Raw genomic sequence first — 18,619 nt, forward strand, 5'->3', positions numbered from 1 at the left:
CAGTAAGTACGGAACGGTCACAAATGGCAAACAGTAAATCAGGCACTAATCCCCAAATTCGCTGGGTTTCTCGAAACTCGGAATAAAATAAATAGATCAGTCTTGACACAGAAAGCAACCTACTCTGCTCCATGTCACAGCTCAGTCTGGACATGAATCTGCACCGAGATAATGCAGCTAGGTAATCACGACTCCCTGGTCACTCGCATGTATGGCATTAATTTTTAATACCTATCTCCAGGTGCTTTTCTGGAGGTAGCGCATTTGTTCTCCCTGCCCCCAGTGCCCAACTCCCGGAGTAATCTCCTCGCAACGGATTCCCAGCCCTGCAGAGGTCCCCGGGAAAAGGAGAGCTCCCAGATGCCCGCTCTGCCTTCTGCCACCTGGATCTCACCACCAGCAGCTTTCGTCCTCGCACCCCAGCCCCAGTCTAGCTACCTCCAAACTTCTCCAGGCAGGGAAGACAAGCCTCACTTCCCACTCACTGAAGGCAGCAGGCAGGCTGGGTTGTGGGGATTTTTCCGCCCCCCCCCCCCCTTTTTTTTTTTTCAAATGGGAAGCGAAGGTGGTTTTTCCCCCTTCCCCAGCATCTCCGAAAGGAGGGTGGGTGGGTGGGAGGGTGGGTGTCTTTTTGGGAAAGTCTCTGAGCAAGTATAATCGTGCCTGCTTGTTTGGGCTGTGCTCTCCCTCGGATCAGACGCCCTGAAAGCATTGAACTTTCTCCCTTTTCTTTACAACTGGAAGCGAGATGGCAAAGAAATCAAAGAGAGCTGTTTACTGAAACTTTGGGGTAAATGAGATCCAACTTTCCCCCCTCCCCCCTTCCCCTCCTTCCTGGGGATTTGAATTTTATGTTTTATTTTTGAGAGGGAAAGAGAAAAGGGAAGGAGGGGGGGTGTTGAGAAATAAAAGCCCACCCAAGGAACGCCAAAGCACAACAAGGCGGAGAGGCAGCCCATCCGCGGAGGCAGGGCAGGCAGGGCGCTCGGCCGGCCGGACAGCGGTGCCTGCCGGGCCCCCGCACCGCACCGCACCGCTCCGCTCCGCACCGGCACTGAGGCCGCCGGCGCAGCCCCCGCCTCCGCGGGGCGCCCGTGCAGAAAGGCGGCTAGCTGCCCTCTCCTCCTCCTCCTCTTCCTCCTCCTCCCCCTCTTCCTCCTCCTCCTCATCCTCTGCCGCGACTTCTCTCCCGAGTGAAAGTGCCGCGAAGTGAGTCAGGCGCTGGGAATCATCTGACTGAACTTCCCGGAGCCCCGCCGCATTCCTGGGCTGCCGCTCCGCGCACCTCCCGCCCCCCCGGCCCGCTTTCGGGGTCCTCTCCTTCCCACCTTCCCACCCTCCGTCCTGCCCCCCCCTCCCCCGGGGGGGCTCAGGGGTGAGCCATTTGATTTCCATAGCGCCTCTCTCAGCGCTCCCCCCCCCCCTCCCAGCACACCTCTCCTTCACTCCAGCAGCTCTGATCAACCCCGTTATCTTGGAAAATCCCCAGCTTTCTTCCTTTCTACCCTGTTTAGCTCGGCCGTAATTTTATCCAGCCCCGGTACCTAATCCCGAGCCTTGCCCATCGCACACACGCAGAGACACGCACATAGGCGTGGAGCCCACTGAGGCATTAGTTGGATTATTCTGTTTTGTCCCCGTCTGTAATTTCTATGTGATTGCACTCACACTGCCCCAGCTTCCTTGATGACCAGCTTTTTTTTTTTTTTTTCCCCGTGGCTTTTAAATTTTATTTTGGTTCTGCTGCGTTTCTAAGGAATTTCTGGCTTATTTCGATAAGCATCACCGTTTCTGGTGTTATCAGCAAAGACACAAGCTCAGAAGTAACATCTTTTCCACGAATCCAAGAAAGAAGAAAAATCCACTCAGTCCAGATAAATCCTGGGCAATTCCCAATGGGAAAGGCATTGGATACGTGCTTGTCGAGAAAGAGAAAATGAAAAAAAAAAAAAAAATCAACCCAAATCAAACCCACTCTCGCTGGTCTACCTGCTCCTCAGAAGCAGGACGTTTCTCACGCAGAAATGAATGAAAGAAACAAATTAGGGAGCACAAAGAGAAACGAGTGGACAGGCAGAAAGTCGAGAATGATTCTCTCCCCCCGCCCCCCCCCCCCCCCCCCCGGCCTTGGCCAGAGCACGGAGGGAGAAGTTAGCCCTGAGCCTAACCAGCGCACACACTTGAAGTTTGCAGGCTCTTTACGTGGTTCCCTTAAAAATCGCAATTAAACTTTCGACTCCCAAGTGTGGTGGCTTCCCAAGTTAGTGCAGTTCCCTGCAAACACACTTCTGCACGGCAGCAACACGAATCTGTGCCACCCCGCTCCAGACGTGCCCCCAGAGCCTTGGCTGCAGCATCAGGGCGGCCAGGCTGCAGCCCCGGTGTCCTGGGTACACAGAGGCACCCAGCTTTTCAGGGTTTTGGGGGTTTTTGGTTGTTGGTTTGTTTTTTTTTTTCTTTGGGGGGTGTGGGATCCGTCTCAAATCGTGTTGAGAAAATATCAAACACGTAGATGCATCCCTCATCACAGAGCATGTGATGAGTTTAACACGCTAAACTAATAATCTTGTATGAAAAAGCGAGGAGGCTGAAGAAGAAGAATAAAACCCCCTCAAACACTCAGAATATTCTTTACTGCAAAAGAGCACTTCTGGATGCGTTGCTTTAAATCTCATTCTCTTTTTCTCTCAAAAATGACTGTTTAACATAAGAAAAAAGGCTACTTGACACAAAGCTTTTGTTATCCAGTTGATCAGCAACGTGCTTTAGATACTTGTAAGGGGAAAAAAGCCCCACAACAGACATTGATTTTAGAAAATCAATAACCAACATTTAATAAAAAGAACAGAGGAAACACAAGAGAGGAGAGGGAAACATTACGTGTAATTTTAATGTCTACTAAATTACCCAGAGATGAGGGGAAGGGGAGGTCTCCTCTGTGAGGACCACCTTAAATAATGACAGACACAAGAGTAAAGGGTGGTGGTGGAGGGGGAGAGACTTTAAAAAAAGATAACAAGGAACGGATCCTTGGGAAGCTGCTCGGAATATATTATTTTAGTTGGTGTGTGTTTTTTTTTTTTTTTTTTTTTTTTTTTGGTAATACTAAGCCAAGCAAATAGATCAAAGACAACACAAAGGGAAAAGCCAGTGTAACATAACGAACAGTTTCTGACTAAAATTCCTCTATCACTCCCCCATATGGCTCGACGCCTCCACCACAACAAGAAAAAGACACACACACACTCACAACCTAGAGAGAAGGAAGGGGGGGGGGGCAGGATCATTTGTTTCTAATCAACATTCTCTTGTCTTTGTGTTTTTTGTTGTTGTTGTTGTGTTTGTGTCCCCCCCCTCCTCCTTCTCTTCCCCCCCCCCCCCCCCCCCCCCAGCCTCCACCTCTCCACTTAAATGAAGTAGCTGGGCTATAAGCGCATGGGTTCAGGTTCACACAAATATCTCTCTTCCTCCGGCTCCTCCAGAGAGGAAAGTTGTTGAAAGTGGGGCCGGGATGGCCAGGCGAGGGGCTGCGGGTGGTGGTGGTGGTGGGGGGGCTGGCGCTGGGGGAGAGTCTATCAGCCGGAGGAGAAAGGAGGAAACTAAGGGAGGGACGGGGAGAGACGGAGAAAAGAGAGACCCGCACCAGTGAAAGCTGCCAAATGTGAAATGAGCCCAGAACACCGCGTCCCACTGCGCCCCGGCCCTCCGCGGCCGGCGGAGCCGGGCAGAGGGCAGCTATGGACAATCGGCCACCGAACTCATTAGTATTATTAATTATTAGGGAGGAGGAAGTTTCATTTTCGAGTCTCTAACAATAAAAAAAGAGAGAGCCGCTAACTCGGTGCCAGCCTGCCTCGGGGTTCTCACGCTGCCGTTTTTTTTTTTTTTTTCCCAGGGCCGGCAGCGGGGCCGGCCGCCCTCCCGCCCCGCTCCGCTCCGCGCCTCTCCGCTCCGCTCCGCGCCTCCCGCCGCCCAGCTCCGCACCTCTCCGCTCCCCGATGACCGGGACCCGGGCCGCCACCGCCCCGCCGCGCCGGGCCACCGGCCCGCCCGCTCCGCGCCCGCGCAACAAACTTTGGGGCTCGGCGGTGGTGCGCTGCCCCCCCCCCCCATACACACACCGCCTTCACACACACACACCCGCCCCCTGCAGCGCTCCGCCGGCGCCCCGCGGCCGCGCAGCCTCCGCGGGACGGCCCCGCTGCCGCGCAGGGCGGGCGAGCCCCGGGCGGGCGCTGCCGCCGCTGCCGCCCGGGCGGGCGCCGTCCCCGTCCCCCCCACGGCGCTCCCCGTCCTGCGGCCGCTTTCCCCCCCCCCTCGCCGCGGCGGAGCCGGCCGGAAAAAGTTTGCCTGGGGGGGCCGCTTACCATTTTTCCTGCGGGGGTTGGCTTGTTTTCGCCTCTTACACCTGGGGCCATCCGCCATGATCTGCTGCTTCATTGATAAGAGTGGATCAGATGGCAGTTCGCATGGACTCGACTCCCTGATTCAGCAGCACGCAGGCTCTATGTAACAACCAAACACAGCAACAATGTGGGCATTGGTATATCCCATTTAAATGCAGGGCGCCAACGGGGACCCGAATTTGCACCCGAAAAAGAACCCATCCACGCACACGGCGAGCCGCGCCGTGCCGAGGAGGTGGGACGCAGACGGAGCGGGGCTTCCCCCCCCTCTCTCTCTCTCTCCCCAGCCGGGCAGATTTTCCTCCTCTGTTTATTTAATTATTTATTTGGGGGCTGTTGTGTTGCGTGTGTGTGTGTGTGCGGGGGGGGGGGGGGGGAAGCTCTGCCTTGTGCGCGCGGGTGTGTGTGTGTGTGTGCGCGGGTGTGCGGGCGCGCGCGCGCGTGTGCCCCTCTCTCCCTCTCCGCGCGTGTGTGCGTGTGCGTGTGTGTTGCACCAGCAAAGCAGATCAGAGAGAGAGACAAGAATTACATCTCAAATGAGTCATAACTCATGACCGTATGAGGGAATGCACAGCTTTTACAGTAGGCTGTTTGACTCAATGCTAGGCGGACCGTTTCCTCCTAAAAGAACTTTAATTTGACATTAGAACTTCTTTTTCACACGAAACGCTAGCCTTCTCTCCTTCTCCTCCTGCTTTTATTTATTTATTTATTTATCTATCTATCCTATCCTATTCCTATTCCCCCCTCCCCCCCCCAAGTGCACTCCAGCAAAGTGATAAGAGGAGAGGGAAACATGGCTCTCCCCCGTCCTTTTGGGGTAAAGCACAGCACGGAGACCTCCCCTCCCCCTAACAACGAGCACTGTAATTATAAACCTCTGACACCTTTTTAGTCAGTTTGACAATATTCAGGGTTTCCCCTGCCCCTTAGTTAAACAAAGCTTCAGAGTGTCCTGTTTTTTTTTTTTCTTCCCAGAAAAGAAACAGAAATCAAAACTACCGCTGTCAGAGTTTTCAACCTTTCAGTTATTTTTTTACCTTCCCCGCCCCCCCCCCCCCCGCCCCCCCCCATTTCTCTTTAACTTGTAAACTTTTGGACCTACTGTGTGTGCCTGTGTGCTCGGGCTGTGCAGGAGGCTCTATCTGTCAAAAGGAGAGGGCATTTGGTTTGCTGCAAGAACGCTCCTGAAACTCAGTCCATCTCGAAGAAGATGCTGTAGCTTTAAAGATGCTTTGACTTGAGGATTAGTTTAAACAGGGGGCTATAAAAGATGTAACAGATGCAAACTGTAAAACAAGGGCAATTAACCCTTGCTCTCCTGAGAAGGATCCCCCCTCGCCTTCGCATCTATTGTCTTCTCCTGTACTGGGAGTTTTATACAAAACCTAAAAAATTATTCCCTGACTCAACAATTTTAGGTTTTATTTTTTCTTTGCAGCAAAGTGGGGTATTGAAAAAAATTAATTCCCTTTTTTCTCCCCCCCTCTTTTCTGTCTTTTTACTTGCTGGAGCTTCACATCAGGGCTGAGGAGTGAAGTGTGCTGCTGCTAGGTCTTTTTATCCTGCCTGAACTCTCTTCTCAGGGGTTTGCGGTTATAAAACGTGCTTGGCTTAAAAATAATAATAATAATAAAAAAAAAATAATCGCAGAGCAGGTAAGAAGATGGGAATATTGAGAGAGTGTGTGCGGGGTCAACATGTTCCCTCACACTCTCCTGCTTGGGATTCTGCCTGGACAGAGTGAATTGGTGGCTCTGGGGATGGGGATGTGTGTGGCTGAGGAAGGAAGAGGCTGAGAATTGTGCTAGAAACTTTAGTATTTGCCAGCTATTCCCGATCCTGGAGTGGGCAATGGTGGCATCACCATGGCAGACCCACCAGAAGATGCAGCGGAGAGGGGAGTCGAGGAACTGAGGCAAGCCCGGACCCTCAGCCTGCCTCGGCAATTGGCGTTTTAATGCAAAACCACCAATGGTGAATTGTTTTAAATGCGTTTCACCACCTTCCCTGATCTTCAGCCTCCCGCAAAAAGTTGTCAATAATTTTAAACCTGCAGATCTCGACAAGACTTTGCTTCCCAGAGGACCGACTAGCTTTTTGAAATATATAGATTTTTTTTCTGTTTTGCTTTTTGGTAAACGACTTTTAAGTTCCAGTCAGTACTTTCACTTCTTGCTTTAGGATCCCAGAAGCTAAGGTGTTACTTCACTCAGCTTCATAAAATAAAATAAAGAAATGAAACTAACTAAGCAGACAAAACAGCAAACTTTCTGTTTGGGGAAACACATCCTTTGCCGGCGAGCCCTGCCCGGGGCTGGAGCTCCAGCGGTGCCCGGCCGGGCTGGCTCTTGCAGGCTCAGGGCGTGCAAAGCATTAACAGGTACCCGCAAACTTTCAGAGCTAAGATGTGAAACCTGAAATAAAAAGAGCAGGAGGTGGTTGGAGGGATGGAGGGCTTTTTTTTTTTTTTTTGGGGGGGGGGGTTGGGGTTTGTTGTTGTTTTTTGGTTTGGGACGCTTTTTCCTGTCTTTTTTTTTTTTTTTAGGAGGACGAAGTCCTTTCCTAGCACTAAAACTTTTGCTGCTGCGTTGTAAAAGGTACCTCCCGTACCTGGCGGACAGGTAAGGGGAGCAGGGGTGGTGGTTGGCACAGCCCCGAGAGCCCCGAAGCTGCTCACCCCTTCCCGGAGCGGTAACGAAGTGACATCAGGTTTCGGTTGAAAAAAAAAAAAAAAAAGAAAAAAAAAAAGGGAGGTTTTTCGCCCCAAGTATAAACAAGTCATAAAGAAGCCAACACGCTTAAAAATACAAAAAATTATCGAAATTAAATAAACCCGCTAGTGCGTGAGGTGGTGTGAGAAAAGAGAAGGGGAGGAAAAAAAAAAGGGGGGAAAAATCGAATTAAATTCCGAACCTACCTGCGAAGTCTTGTTTGTAGTTTTGGCCAGAAATGGTGAGAAGAAAAAGCATGAAGAAGCCGCGAAGTGGAGGAGAAAAGGTGAAGGGAGATGCAGCTCCTGAAGAAATTGTAAAAAGCCTTGCAAAGAGTTGTCGGAAGGACCGTTATTCCTGCTGGGCAGGTTAGGACTGATCTCTTTCTGCCACTCCAGGAAACACAAACCTGGGGACGGACTGACGTGTTACGCCTCTTCTAATGACATTTTTTTCTTTTTCTTTTCTGTAGGAGCGAGAGGAGAGACCCTGAAACACACGCCACCTATCTTTGTGGGGAGGGATAATTGAAGAGCACCAAACGTGAGCATCATGTGGAAACGTGATCGCCAAGTTTCTCTCTGGGAAAGGATCTGGGATAGATTATACCTTGAAGTCTCCGCGAACGCTTTAGCGGCAGAAATGCAATTCCACCTCCTCCCGCCCGCCCCCCGCCCCGCGCCCGCCCCCCGCCCCGCCGCTCCGCGCCGCTCCGCGCCCGCCGCCTTCACCCCGCCGCGGCGCCCCGCGGAAACTCCCCGCGCCCCGGCATCGCATCCCTCTCCCCCCGGGGGCTGCATCCCCTGCCCCGCGGCTGCAGCCTTGCCCCCCCTCCCTGCCCGGCTGCATCCTCTGCCCCCCCCGAGCGCATCCCCTCTCCCCCCGGGCTGCATCCTTGCGCCCCCCCGCCCGCCCCCCGGCTGCATCTTCTGCCCTCCTACACCCCCTCTCCCCGGTGCGTGTCTTGTCGTCGTCCCCCCCCCCCCCCCCGCCTGCATCGCCTTTCCTCCCCCAGGCGGAATCCCCCGCCCCCAGGGCGAGATCTGTGCCGGCGCCCCCCCCCCCAGCAGGATCCTCCGGATCCCCTGCCCCCAGGCTGGATAGCTGCCGGCCCCCCCCCATCCCCGGGCGGGATCCCTGCCCCCCCCCGCCCCTCTGGCGGGATCCCCGCCGCCTCGCTCGCCCGCCCGCGGAGCCGGGGTGGGGGCCGCATCCTGTGCCCCGCACCGTCCCGGTTCCCAGCCCCTCTCGGAGCTCTCGCCTCTTGCGGAGGGGAAAACTTACCCTAACATAATGCCTAGAAACTAAACTCTGTTCGGGCACTGCCAATAAGCTCCTGGCTGACTCCTGCTCGTTTTGGTGCTGTTTTATTTTTATCCTTAACGCGTTTCTTTTGGGACATTTCCACCCCCCCACACCCCCCCCCCCCGCCCCCCCGCCTTTCATTTCAGCACTCATCCAGGTTATTTGAATAGTCAGCTAAATCTGATGGAAAAAAAAAACCAACAACCAAAAACACCACCAAAAACAAACAAACAAAAAAAGAAACAAGCCCACAACCGTGCTGAGATCTTACAGTCTATCTGTTTTGTTCACAGATACGGATCAGGGGTGAGATGGGCTCTTCCTGGCGCTGCTCTCCCTTGGAAGTAGCTGGATGGGCAGAGAGACAGCGCGGAGCAGTAACGCGTGGGACTGAACTTCAGGGAGGTTACAAGTTTTTCACCTTTTTCAAGTATTAAAATTAAAATAAAATTACATATAGAAAAAAAAAAAGGAAAGGGGAAAAAAAAAAAAAAGAAACCCAGACTCCACCTTTGCACTGAAGGGATTGGTTATGCAAATATGGAAGGGGTTTCCTGGCAAATACAGCTTTCTACTGTATGGTTAATTAAATCATCACTCAAAAGCCTTCCAATGTGACGCTTCTGTCGTAATCCAATCAGGTTACGTAGGTCCTAAACAAGAAAGATATTTTCCACATCTGGAAGTCAGCAATTTAGCAAGTACTGCACATTATTAACCAATTCAGAGCCCACTTCCCAGGGGGATTTTTTTTTTTTTTTTGAAGTTTAAGTGTTCTTAACCAATGCTCTGCTGTTTTGTTAATCAAAAAGCTGGTTTATACCGCACGTAACTGAGAACTAATATCGAAGTAAGTCAAGGCAGCCCGAGCAGGGGATGCTGAGCGAAGGCGTTTATCTGCGAAGGGGGTTGAGATGGCTGAGCCTCCATCCGCTCGTGCCCAACTCCCAGCACAGCCCATAGCGCTTCTCTTCCTCGAAAAGATCTCGAAATAATTTCAATGCAAAGGCAAAACTTCACATCTCGCCTGCTCCTCCGCTCCCTTCTGAAGGTAAACGTGGAGCTGCCCGAAGGGCTGTGTTAAATAGCTGCTACCGCGCCCCCCTCCCCCCCCCCCCAACAAGAGTTGCATCTATTACAGCACTTTTTTTTTTTTTTTTTTTTTTTTCTGCCCCCTCCCCTGCAGAAAACCGAACCGAACGCTCCGCTGATCCCACACCACACTTTTACTTCCATGCAGCGATAAACTGCGCCTGAACTGCGCGGTGACTGTGCGCCTCACGCAAGGGCTGGGAGGCGAGCAGCGGGCACTGGCGGCTGCGCTCCAAACTGGTCCCGCTCAGCGACCACCATCCTGGTGACTGGGCAACGCCAAGGAGGGCAGAGGACCCCCCCTCTCCCCCCCGCCCCCCCGCAATGTGTCCTCGCAGCTCACCGAGATTTGCTTGGGATTTGGGTTGGTTTGTCATCTGTTGGTTGGACGCGGGTGGGTGCCCGGCGCGGGGCGGGGGGCAGCAGCGCACCCGGGCGCGGGGGGCACCCAAAGCCCCCCGGCTGAGGGGCGGGGGTGCAGAAGGAATGGCCAACGACACCCCCCGCCTCCGCCCCGGCTGCGCCCCCCGGTCAAGCCCCCCGCTGAGGGGCCGTGCGCGGCAGGCGGAGCCGATGGGGGGGGGGGGGGGGGGAGAGGCTGCGCGCTGCCTGCGCCCTGCCTGCGCGCTGCCTGTGCCCTGCCTGCGCGGGGCCCGGCCAGCCCGGCTTCTCCGGCAGGAGGGTCTGCCAGGGCTATCAGCCACCGAGCGGCTTACAGCAAATCTGCCTGCAGACCTGGCGGGCTGCCGCCGCCGAAATCTGTAATTATGCAAAAGTGGGAACAAGGTTCTCTATTTTTATTATTTTTTTTATTATCATTCTTATTTATATTTATATTTTTCCCCCAGTATGAGTTAGCTGGGCTTTGCTAAAAGTTCTCTTACCACTATTTGCTAAATACCAACACTATTTTCTTGCAGGATGCATGACCTGTCCATGCCTAAATATATACCTGTATACATGGAGATGTATCATACACGCACACACACACAGAGTGATGATATCTTAGTGAAATATATAGCACAGTGCAAATATCCCAAAACCAGATTCAAGTATTATTAATTTGAATTAGATCCTCTCAGATCCAGGAGACACTGCCTATAAATCAAGGGCAGCCTGGCAATTCCTTAAAGAGCTAAACTGAATTTAGATGCATATGATAAAAAGAAAGAAAAAGAAAAAAGTGAATGCTAATTACTGACTTGCTCGATTTCCAGTCACCCATGTTTTATATGAGAAAAAGAAAAAAACAGAAAACAACCATCAAGTTCTCAAAAGAAATTAATCCCATTACAAACGCCTTACATATTGTTCAAACATTTCCAGATTACAAAACGAGAGGATGAACCGGAGATTAAGAGAAGCTGCAGCCTAACCTGCAATAGGCAGGAGTGCTGCCGATGTTATATCATTCAAATATATATCTGCAGCCACACTAAAAAACAAACCCTCAGACCGTGTGATGATGCTCAAGGGCTTTAAGGAACATGTTGGTATTGTCAGATAATCCCTATTCATAATTTTGTAGACTGTTCTTTCAGCCCTCAATCTCACAGTTCCTCCAGCTCTGAAGCGCCTCAGCAGGGCTTGCATCAGAGCGATAAACTGCTCTGATCTTTGCAGGAATGGCATAACACCCAACCTTATTAGGTGTTATTTTAAAGTGGTATGTGGGGGGTGTATTGTTTTTGTTTATTATTATTTTTTAAATTTTTGGAGGTTGGACATAAACACTTAGCAGTCAGCTAAGCCCTTCTGAGATGGAATTTAACCTTAATCCAGGCGATGATTTCCTGCCCAGCTCTGAACTAATCACGGGTGTGCAGCTTCTTTAGGAAATGGAAATAATGACAGACTATTGATCTTGCCTTTATTGGGGTGGTGCTGGCAGCCCAGCTGCCAGCCCCTTCACCATCAGCATCCCCATGCAGAGCCTGTGCCTCACTCTGTGTGAAACTTCTGCAGATATGGTCCCCCCCACACCTCATCACTGTAAAAACAGACTCAAAATATTCTCACAAGCCCCAGCTCTCTCCTTGCATAAGGCACCCAGTGCCATGGCTTGGAGGTGGCTTTAAGGGTAGTTCTCTGGGTGCAGGTTTTCCCTCTTTTCCTCAAGTTTTCCTGTGTGGAAATGCGGAGAGGTGAGATGGGGGCAGCTGGGTGGTCCTGATGCAAACCTGCCCGAGCGATGCCATGGGTGATGCCAGCTGCCTCCTCCTACTCCCTGGGTTTGTCCACCAAAACCCATCATAGTGGAGATGACCCCCTGCAGCTGACCCCGTTGGATATAACCCCACAGCCCCCCAACCCCATCTGGGGCTGTAGGGCCAGCCAGGGGCAAACCCTGCTGCTGGGGGCTTAATACCATGAGAGAGGGTCTCTGCAGGGAGAGACTCCTGAGACCCTGGGGTACCTGGGTGTGATGGGCAGGGCAGGGAACCAGCAGCCAAGGGGGGATGTAGGGCACAGGCCCTGGAGGACCTCAGCCTTCTGCCGTTGTGGCTTTGTGGAGACATGGTGACACAGGCTAGTGGGTGATTCACGGCCTTATTTATTTCGGTGTGTTTGCTTTTTCCCAGGCGCAGGATGAGTAATGGGGAGAATGTTTTCTTGCCCACATGGAAGGAGGAAAATCGGGGGTATAGTAGCAAAGATGCTCTAGCTGATAGCTTTTGACTAATACCTTTCAGAGGCTGGTGAAGACAGAGGTTTAACACCTCTAAAACCATGTTAGTTGCTCTGAGGCTTTTGCTTTGGGTCCTTCATAGCCAGGGCTCTCCAATATTTTCCCCAAAGTGTGGAACCCTCCCTGCATTAGTCATTAACCCCCTCCCCCATGCTGGGGGACCCAGACGTTATGTGCCCACTTGAGAGCATCCTTCCCCGCAGCCCTGCTCCACTGGGGAGCGGCTGCTGCAGGACTGGGGGTCCCCGGGGGTGCTGGCTGCTTCTCCCACGCACATCTCTGGGGCACAGAAGCTGCCCTCGCTTTGGGCAGAAATTAGGAGGTTGCACAAAAATCCCAAACCTAAACAAACAAACAGAAAATGCTGGAGGCAGAGGTGGTGGTGGGATTATTTTCTGCAGTCACCTGTGGTGGAAGATAAGACAGGCTGGAGTAATTTTTCTGACTGGGGAAAGCCCCATGTGGCCCCAAGATGCTGCTGGATACTTTTGCTTGATGCAGGTGTCCCTATGAATGGATTTAGAGAGCAAAGTCTTTTTTCCCCTCTATTTCCACATGGAGGAAGAGAGCATGGAGGAGAGGAAGAAAGGGTCAGGGAGTGACTCTCCCCCCACCCGCTGATGAGATATTTGGGAAGAAACCTTTTGAATCAGCATTCCCAAAGTTTTCAAGTTCCTCTGTGGAAAACCCATGTAGGGATAGGATACGAGCCAAAAGCAAGGGAAAAGATTGTCTGGCTTTAATTTATCTATCCCTGGGCATTTCTAACAAGCAGATCACTGTAATATCTAATCTTGTTTGAGTCCCTGCACGTTAAATGAATCTCCGTCATACCTTTTTGTTAATTTTGTCATTTAGAAAGTTGCTTGTGATGGCCTAGAGCTGCTCATCTCCTGTCCACAACATCTGTCTGTCTGTGGTAGGAGAACAGCATCCACAGGACCCAAACCTGCTGCTCAGGGCAAGCAGCGAGCGGCTTGGGGGGCTGGAGGAGTTGGCAGCGGGTCGGTGGGCGAGCATCCTCTGTCTGCTGTCCCGCACTGTGAGGTGTAGAGGGTTCTCCTTCTCTTCTGGGATTGATGCTGAAGTTTGGACACATTTCTTGGCTCAGTTGGCAGTGATTAAAATTCACGGCTCACTTTTGTTTATAGTTGGTTGTTTACTTTGTTGAATTTTTAAAAACTTGTTAGAATGCAATTGAACACAGATTCAACAGTATTTAGGCTTGAAAAATAAAGATGCATTAGAAAGATGCCTATTATGCTTCAGAATTATTAATTGACATTTTTATGATGAATAATTAATCATTTGAATAATTTTCGTATCTCTGATCTGAACACATATTTGCATATCTAATGTCTGATTTTAAATGTGGTTTCTTTAGTTGCATTCTCCCAGGACAAAGACATGAAGTAATATCCTAATGCAAAACTTTTTTTCTTTGCGGTTGTAAAAGTATGTTTATTGAAATGTAAGTTTCTATCTAGTTATGAAGCTGTTAATAATCTATGTGTGGCATACATGCATTAATAAGACTGTGAATCTTCTGGATATGAACATATTTAGGCCTTGTTTTCTTAATACACTGGGATGGTCTCCTGCAATACATACACATTACTTAAAACCATCTGGGGTTGAGCTAGGAAACCATAAAGAAATATCTCAGATACGCAGCGTTCCCTTCTTGTTTATATGACACTTAGCGAGAAGACCAAAGGTTGCTTCAGTTTGAGGTGTTTAAAATATCAAGGACTTTTTCTATAAATTTTTACCATGTCGTCCCAGTGAGACCACATCAGTATTTCCTTGTTATAATTTAATATACCTAAATCATAGCCCTCAAGACCCCGCCTTGCTTATAGCTGGCGGCAATAAAGGAACAACATGAGCTGCAGATCAGTTGTAAGTTGGTCAGCAAATAGGTGCAAGTAATAGGGCTTGTTGTGCAACCCTGCTCAGCGCTAGGCTGGTATGAGCACAGCTCAGCCCGATGGGGAACAGAAAGGAGGAAGGGGCAGCTGGACAAAACCGTAACCCGAAAGGTACAAAAGAAAATAAAAAACCCCAACGCAATTAAAGGACTAGTCTCTGCTCCACTGCCTCTGACCACTGGTTAATTATTGTAATAATGCTGCCCGACTGGGACAAAAGGAGTTGTGTTCGCTTATGCCAGGTCTGAATTGGATTTATTGAGAAATGAAAGCTTTTAAAAATTTTTATTTAGTAGCACATTTAAATGTACAGTGGGACCAGATATTCTGAGTATAGGCTATTGGCTTCTTGCTGTCGTACTGAGGAACTGGGGCAACAGATACTCTAGAAATACCTTAAATTCATGCAGTACTATTTCTGTTTAGTAGATTAAAGAAATGACAGCAAAATGAGTCCACAAGTACATGGTAGTGTTTAAATTTGCTTAGTGCCATTTATATAGGGAAGATAGTGTAGATGTGAAATGTAAAATTAAAATAAAACCTGTTAATCTCTCTTTTTTTCTTTTCCACACTGGGTAGTAAAAAATATGCCCCAAAGGTACTTTTATTTATTGTTTTTTTTACGGTGGTACTATTATATAGACTATGGTAATCTAGTGGGCAATATCTGACAGACAGATACTGTATAAAGAAACTGTGAAATGTAGTTCTCGGAACAGGCTGAAGTTATATTGAATAGGATCTTTAGCAGTTGCATATGCTCAGTGATAACAGATATTTTTTTTCCTAGGGGGGGTTGAATTTGTCATAGCAAGAGCAGTAAACTTGAGGAATAAATGCAGCACAGAGGGCACAGCTCTGAGCCCCATGTTCAGACCTGCCATCCCTTTGTGGTGGCAACAGCAGCAGGCCCTTTGCAAAAGGGCAAGGTGGGAATTGGGGTTAAACCTCTGCTTTTTGGTTCTAGAAGTAGAAGAGCAAGCAAACATCCCCGAGATGCACCCTCACTTTGCAAAGAGAGGCATCTCTTTTGGGGTTGGGGTCCCCCCCAAGCTGTGGGCAGCAGCAGCAGCAACACTGGGGCAAAGGCATCTGGCACTGAGAATGTCAGCCAAAGGCCCTCGGAAGCTGTTGTGCCTTTTTGAGGCTGATGGATAGCTTTGTGGTGGGTTTATTAATGTGAAAAATAGAAGTTTTTACTTTTGTTTTAACCAGGCTGAATGGTGAATATACATTTTATAATTACAGAGTAGCTCCTGTTCTACCTATTTGGGACTAGATCAAATTTACTTTTCCCTGGCTTTCTTAGTGTCTCACTATCTTTCCTACTGGCTACTGATTAAGCTAATACAGGTGAAATTACCAGCAGAGAACCTGGGTGCCAAGGTCACATTTTGATGGCCATCCCGACGTTTCAGAGTCATGATTGCCCCGATTATTTCTTATTGCCACCCCAGGAAAACATTTTCTTCTTTTTGCAACTTCAGACTGTATATTTTAAAATCTACAGAAACACAGGGTTACAAAGATATTTAGAAAAGCCCAAATGATTTGAAACAATTAGGTACTGCAGGATAGTTTTCAAAGAAATTCCATGTATCAAAGAAATTTCCAGTATCTGGAAAACTGCTGGCTGTATTAGATACCAAGAGAAGCAGAGGCACATGTCCCAGCCACTGTTGCACACCTAAACTGCAGATTTGCCTGTGAACTAGCAGACATCCCTTTCATCAGGGGTGGCATTGGACTCGCTGGTTCTGTTTGCTTTCCTCCAACTATCAGCATCATCTCCAGCTCATCTGTGGATGCAGGCTTGGCCAACTGGCCCCTTTACAAGCCCAAATCTTAGACTCTGGGTTATTAGAGCTGTCAAAAACAAAAGAGAGGTGTTTTTAAATTTTTTTCTTGCCATGAAAGTTTTCTCCAGCTTCTCCCTCCCTCCCCCATTTCTGTTTTGACATCATTTCTTGGGAAATTTCTTGATGCCTCTCTGGGTCATTTGCTTTGTGGTGTTCCAGGTCAACGTTGTGTTAAAGGTATTGGTGGTTGAACAAGTAATTTCCCCATATGGATGGTGTTAGGTGCATGTACACTCCTACCAATGCTTCTTACTATATCCCTCAAAACTTGCTTCAGGCAGCATCTAAACTATTTTAAACCTTACCATCCTTTTTTAACACACATCAGCTATCCTGCTTCAAATCTCTGACAAGGATGTGAAAACCGCAGTGTCAGAACAACTGCTGCTCTCTTCTTGGATTCTGACAAGCAACCTTCAACCTGAAACCCTCTAAAAATGGCTATTTTTATCTTTCTATTTTAAAATCAGAAGTTACTATATTGACTGTGTTCTTTTCCCTTGTTCTGACAGGTTGGAAATGGGTGCAAAAAATGTATTGAGGAAGAATATGGCAATACTGTTCTATGTTCCCCCAGTGGGTCCACCTGCCAGTGGGCTTACCACAGGAAGGCTATGAATGGGTGTGATTTCCAAGATTCTGGGAGGCAAAATGGTCTCCAGAATAATCTTGGCAGGCTGGGCTGGGTTGCTGTGAGCACCGATGTCCTTGGCACCCAGGAGTCAAGAATTACAACTCTGGGTCCCTGTCTCCTGTGCAATAATTTGGCTGAGCCATGTCTCCACAGGTAAAGACCTCTGCATGCATCCAGCACATTGCACACATTAGGGAAGTGATATTCATTATCTACCCTTTAATTCTGCATGTGGCATGGGCAGAACCGAAGCCAGCAGGGATGCCTACAGGCCCACCACACTACCCAGAAGATACCAACAGGAGAACGGAATAGGACATTGCAACCACTGAACTCAGTGTTGGAGTGGCTGGTCCTGGGTGGAGAGGTTGAACTTGGTGGCAGTCATCCTGACAGCATCCTCCTACCCATCATTTGCCTTTCCAGGAATGTAAACTGAGCCCAAAGAGTGAAAGCAGAAGTCAGTGAGATGACCCAGGGTATGTTACACAGGCTGCTTTGATGGCTGTGGGGTCTGGTGGGCAGGTTCAGGGCAGCAAAGTCAAGCCTGGATGACTTTACGGCTCATCTATACCAATGACTCTCTACATGCAAGACCTCTTTCCCTAGCAAGCAGGGCAAGGGCAGAAATGGGTGAGCCCAGACGAAAGAAAAGAAACCCAACTGCAGCACAGCCTCGGATGTTGGGGCAGGAGAGAGCCTGGGTCCGCTCCTGTTCCACCACCCACCCACCTGCTGTGCCAGGCAGTGGTGTCTTTGCCTGTGCCCAAGCCTGCCTGATGGTAGCACTCATCCTGGGGTTGACAGGAGCTACCAGTGAGGTCTGCGTCTGGAATCTGGGGGGCAGCATTTTAGAGGTAAGAATCAAGGTATGAAAAACCACACCTGATATCTAGCGTTGGAAAATGGATGTGGTTAGAAGTGGGAGCAGCTTTGAAAGCGGTGCTAATCTACACACAAGGCAGGCAAGCTCTCCCTCGTGCCTTGTGGTGAGCAGGGAGAAATATAGAGCAGACACTGAAAACACTGCAAATATTTGTTCTCATTGTCAGATGTTTCTATAAAATCAGTTGTTACTGGATCACCACTGAAGTTACAGAGCATTTAAATAAGCAGAGAGTGAGAAAAGTCTAATTATATGTTTCATGCCATTTACAGAGGTTTCCAGAGGATTTTCTTTTAATAAAAGTGCTGTGCATCAAAAAGAATAAATCCTACAATTTTGTTATTTACAAATCAGCTGCTTCTGCCTCGAGCTGACAGATTTATCTTCCATCTCACACCCTTCTTTCCACCCCAAAATGCACCCAGTACATTGACATTTCTACTAATACTCTTCAAGTGTCTACATACTATTTTATGCTCCTTATGTTAGTAAGCAAATGGATCAGAAGAAAACCATCAAAAGCATAAAAAAGTATTCTTAAAGAAAGATACAGAGAAAACCCCCACAGTGTTAGAAAACATGCAACACAGACATTTTCCAGATTAAAAGAACAAGTCCCCTTTACGTCCCTACCCACCCATTCCTGAAGATTTCAAATCGGCAGCCTGGCTGGAGGTATGATGTCATCAATTAAAATTATTTACTAACATAAGATATAATTTTTTTTTAATGATTAATTGTTATACCCTTCACATTTTCTTCCCCACCACAACTGCTCTGCCCCTTTCTGACTCCAGATTACTCAGCAGTTGACTCCCGCGTCGGGAGCATTACATATCAATCCCCAGGACCAAAACATGCCACCAATATTTTCTCTGCTATGTAATCTATCGATGCAGTACCTAACCCTGCAGCCTTCCTTCATACTTCAGAGAGGATCGACTTGTACTGAATCAGGCCCATAAGTTGCTCCTTATTGAGGCTAACCCCTGCTTAGAGGTGAAGAAAAAAAGTGAGAAAGCCAAGAGGCATTCGTTCTCATCCAACTTGGCTGCTGTTGTGATATAGGAGCATGCAGACTGCTTTGGTAAAGCAGATGC

At 49.2% G+C, this 18,619-nt stretch overlaps 1 protein-coding gene and 1 long non-coding RNA gene across 9 annotated transcripts in view; one reads left to right on the plus strand and one right to left on the minus strand.

The window, feature by feature from the left end:
* Positions 1-7,663, minus strand: part of ZEB2 (zinc finger E-box binding homeobox 2) — a 118,768-nt gene extending 111,105 nt beyond the window's left edge. For 3 of the 7 annotated variants that reach the window (XM_080398231.1, XM_080398226.1, XM_080398232.1), the window contains exons 1-2: positions 7,327-7,468; positions 4,368-4,505 (exon numbers count right to left, since the gene is read on the minus strand). In XM_080398231.1, the coding sequence (XP_080254357.1) occupies positions 4,368-4,440 (73 nt within the window). In that variant the 5' untranslated portion in view covers positions 4,441-4,505; positions 7,327-7,468. Of the gene's footprint in view, positions 1-4,367; positions 4,506-4,615; positions 5,449-5,511; positions 5,671-7,326; positions 7,469-7,529 lie in introns of those variants that run through there. The other 4 variants (XM_080398228.1, XM_080398227.1, XM_080398229.1 and 1 more) reach the window with 4 other exon arrangements.
* LOC308068145 lies at positions 4,512-9,854 on the plus strand. 2 transcript variants are annotated; one of them, XR_013929873.1, is made up of 6 exons: positions 4,512-4,641; positions 6,955-7,030; positions 7,347-7,488; positions 7,593-7,663; positions 8,719-9,476; positions 9,612-9,854. It is a non-coding gene; the product is annotated as an uncharacterized lncRNA (long non-coding RNA). The 2 variants fall into 2 exon arrangements; XR_013929874.1 differs by lacking the exon at positions 4,512-4,641 and adding an exon at positions 5,677-6,789.
* The last annotated feature ends 8,765 nt before the right edge of the window (positions 9,855-18,619 follow it).

The sequence above is a fragment of the Falco punctatus genome, assembly GCF_963210335.1.
Source record: "Falco punctatus genome assembly, chromosome: 8".
Taxonomy (NCBI): domain Eukaryota; kingdom Metazoa; phylum Chordata; class Aves; order Falconiformes; family Falconidae; genus Falco; species Falco punctatus.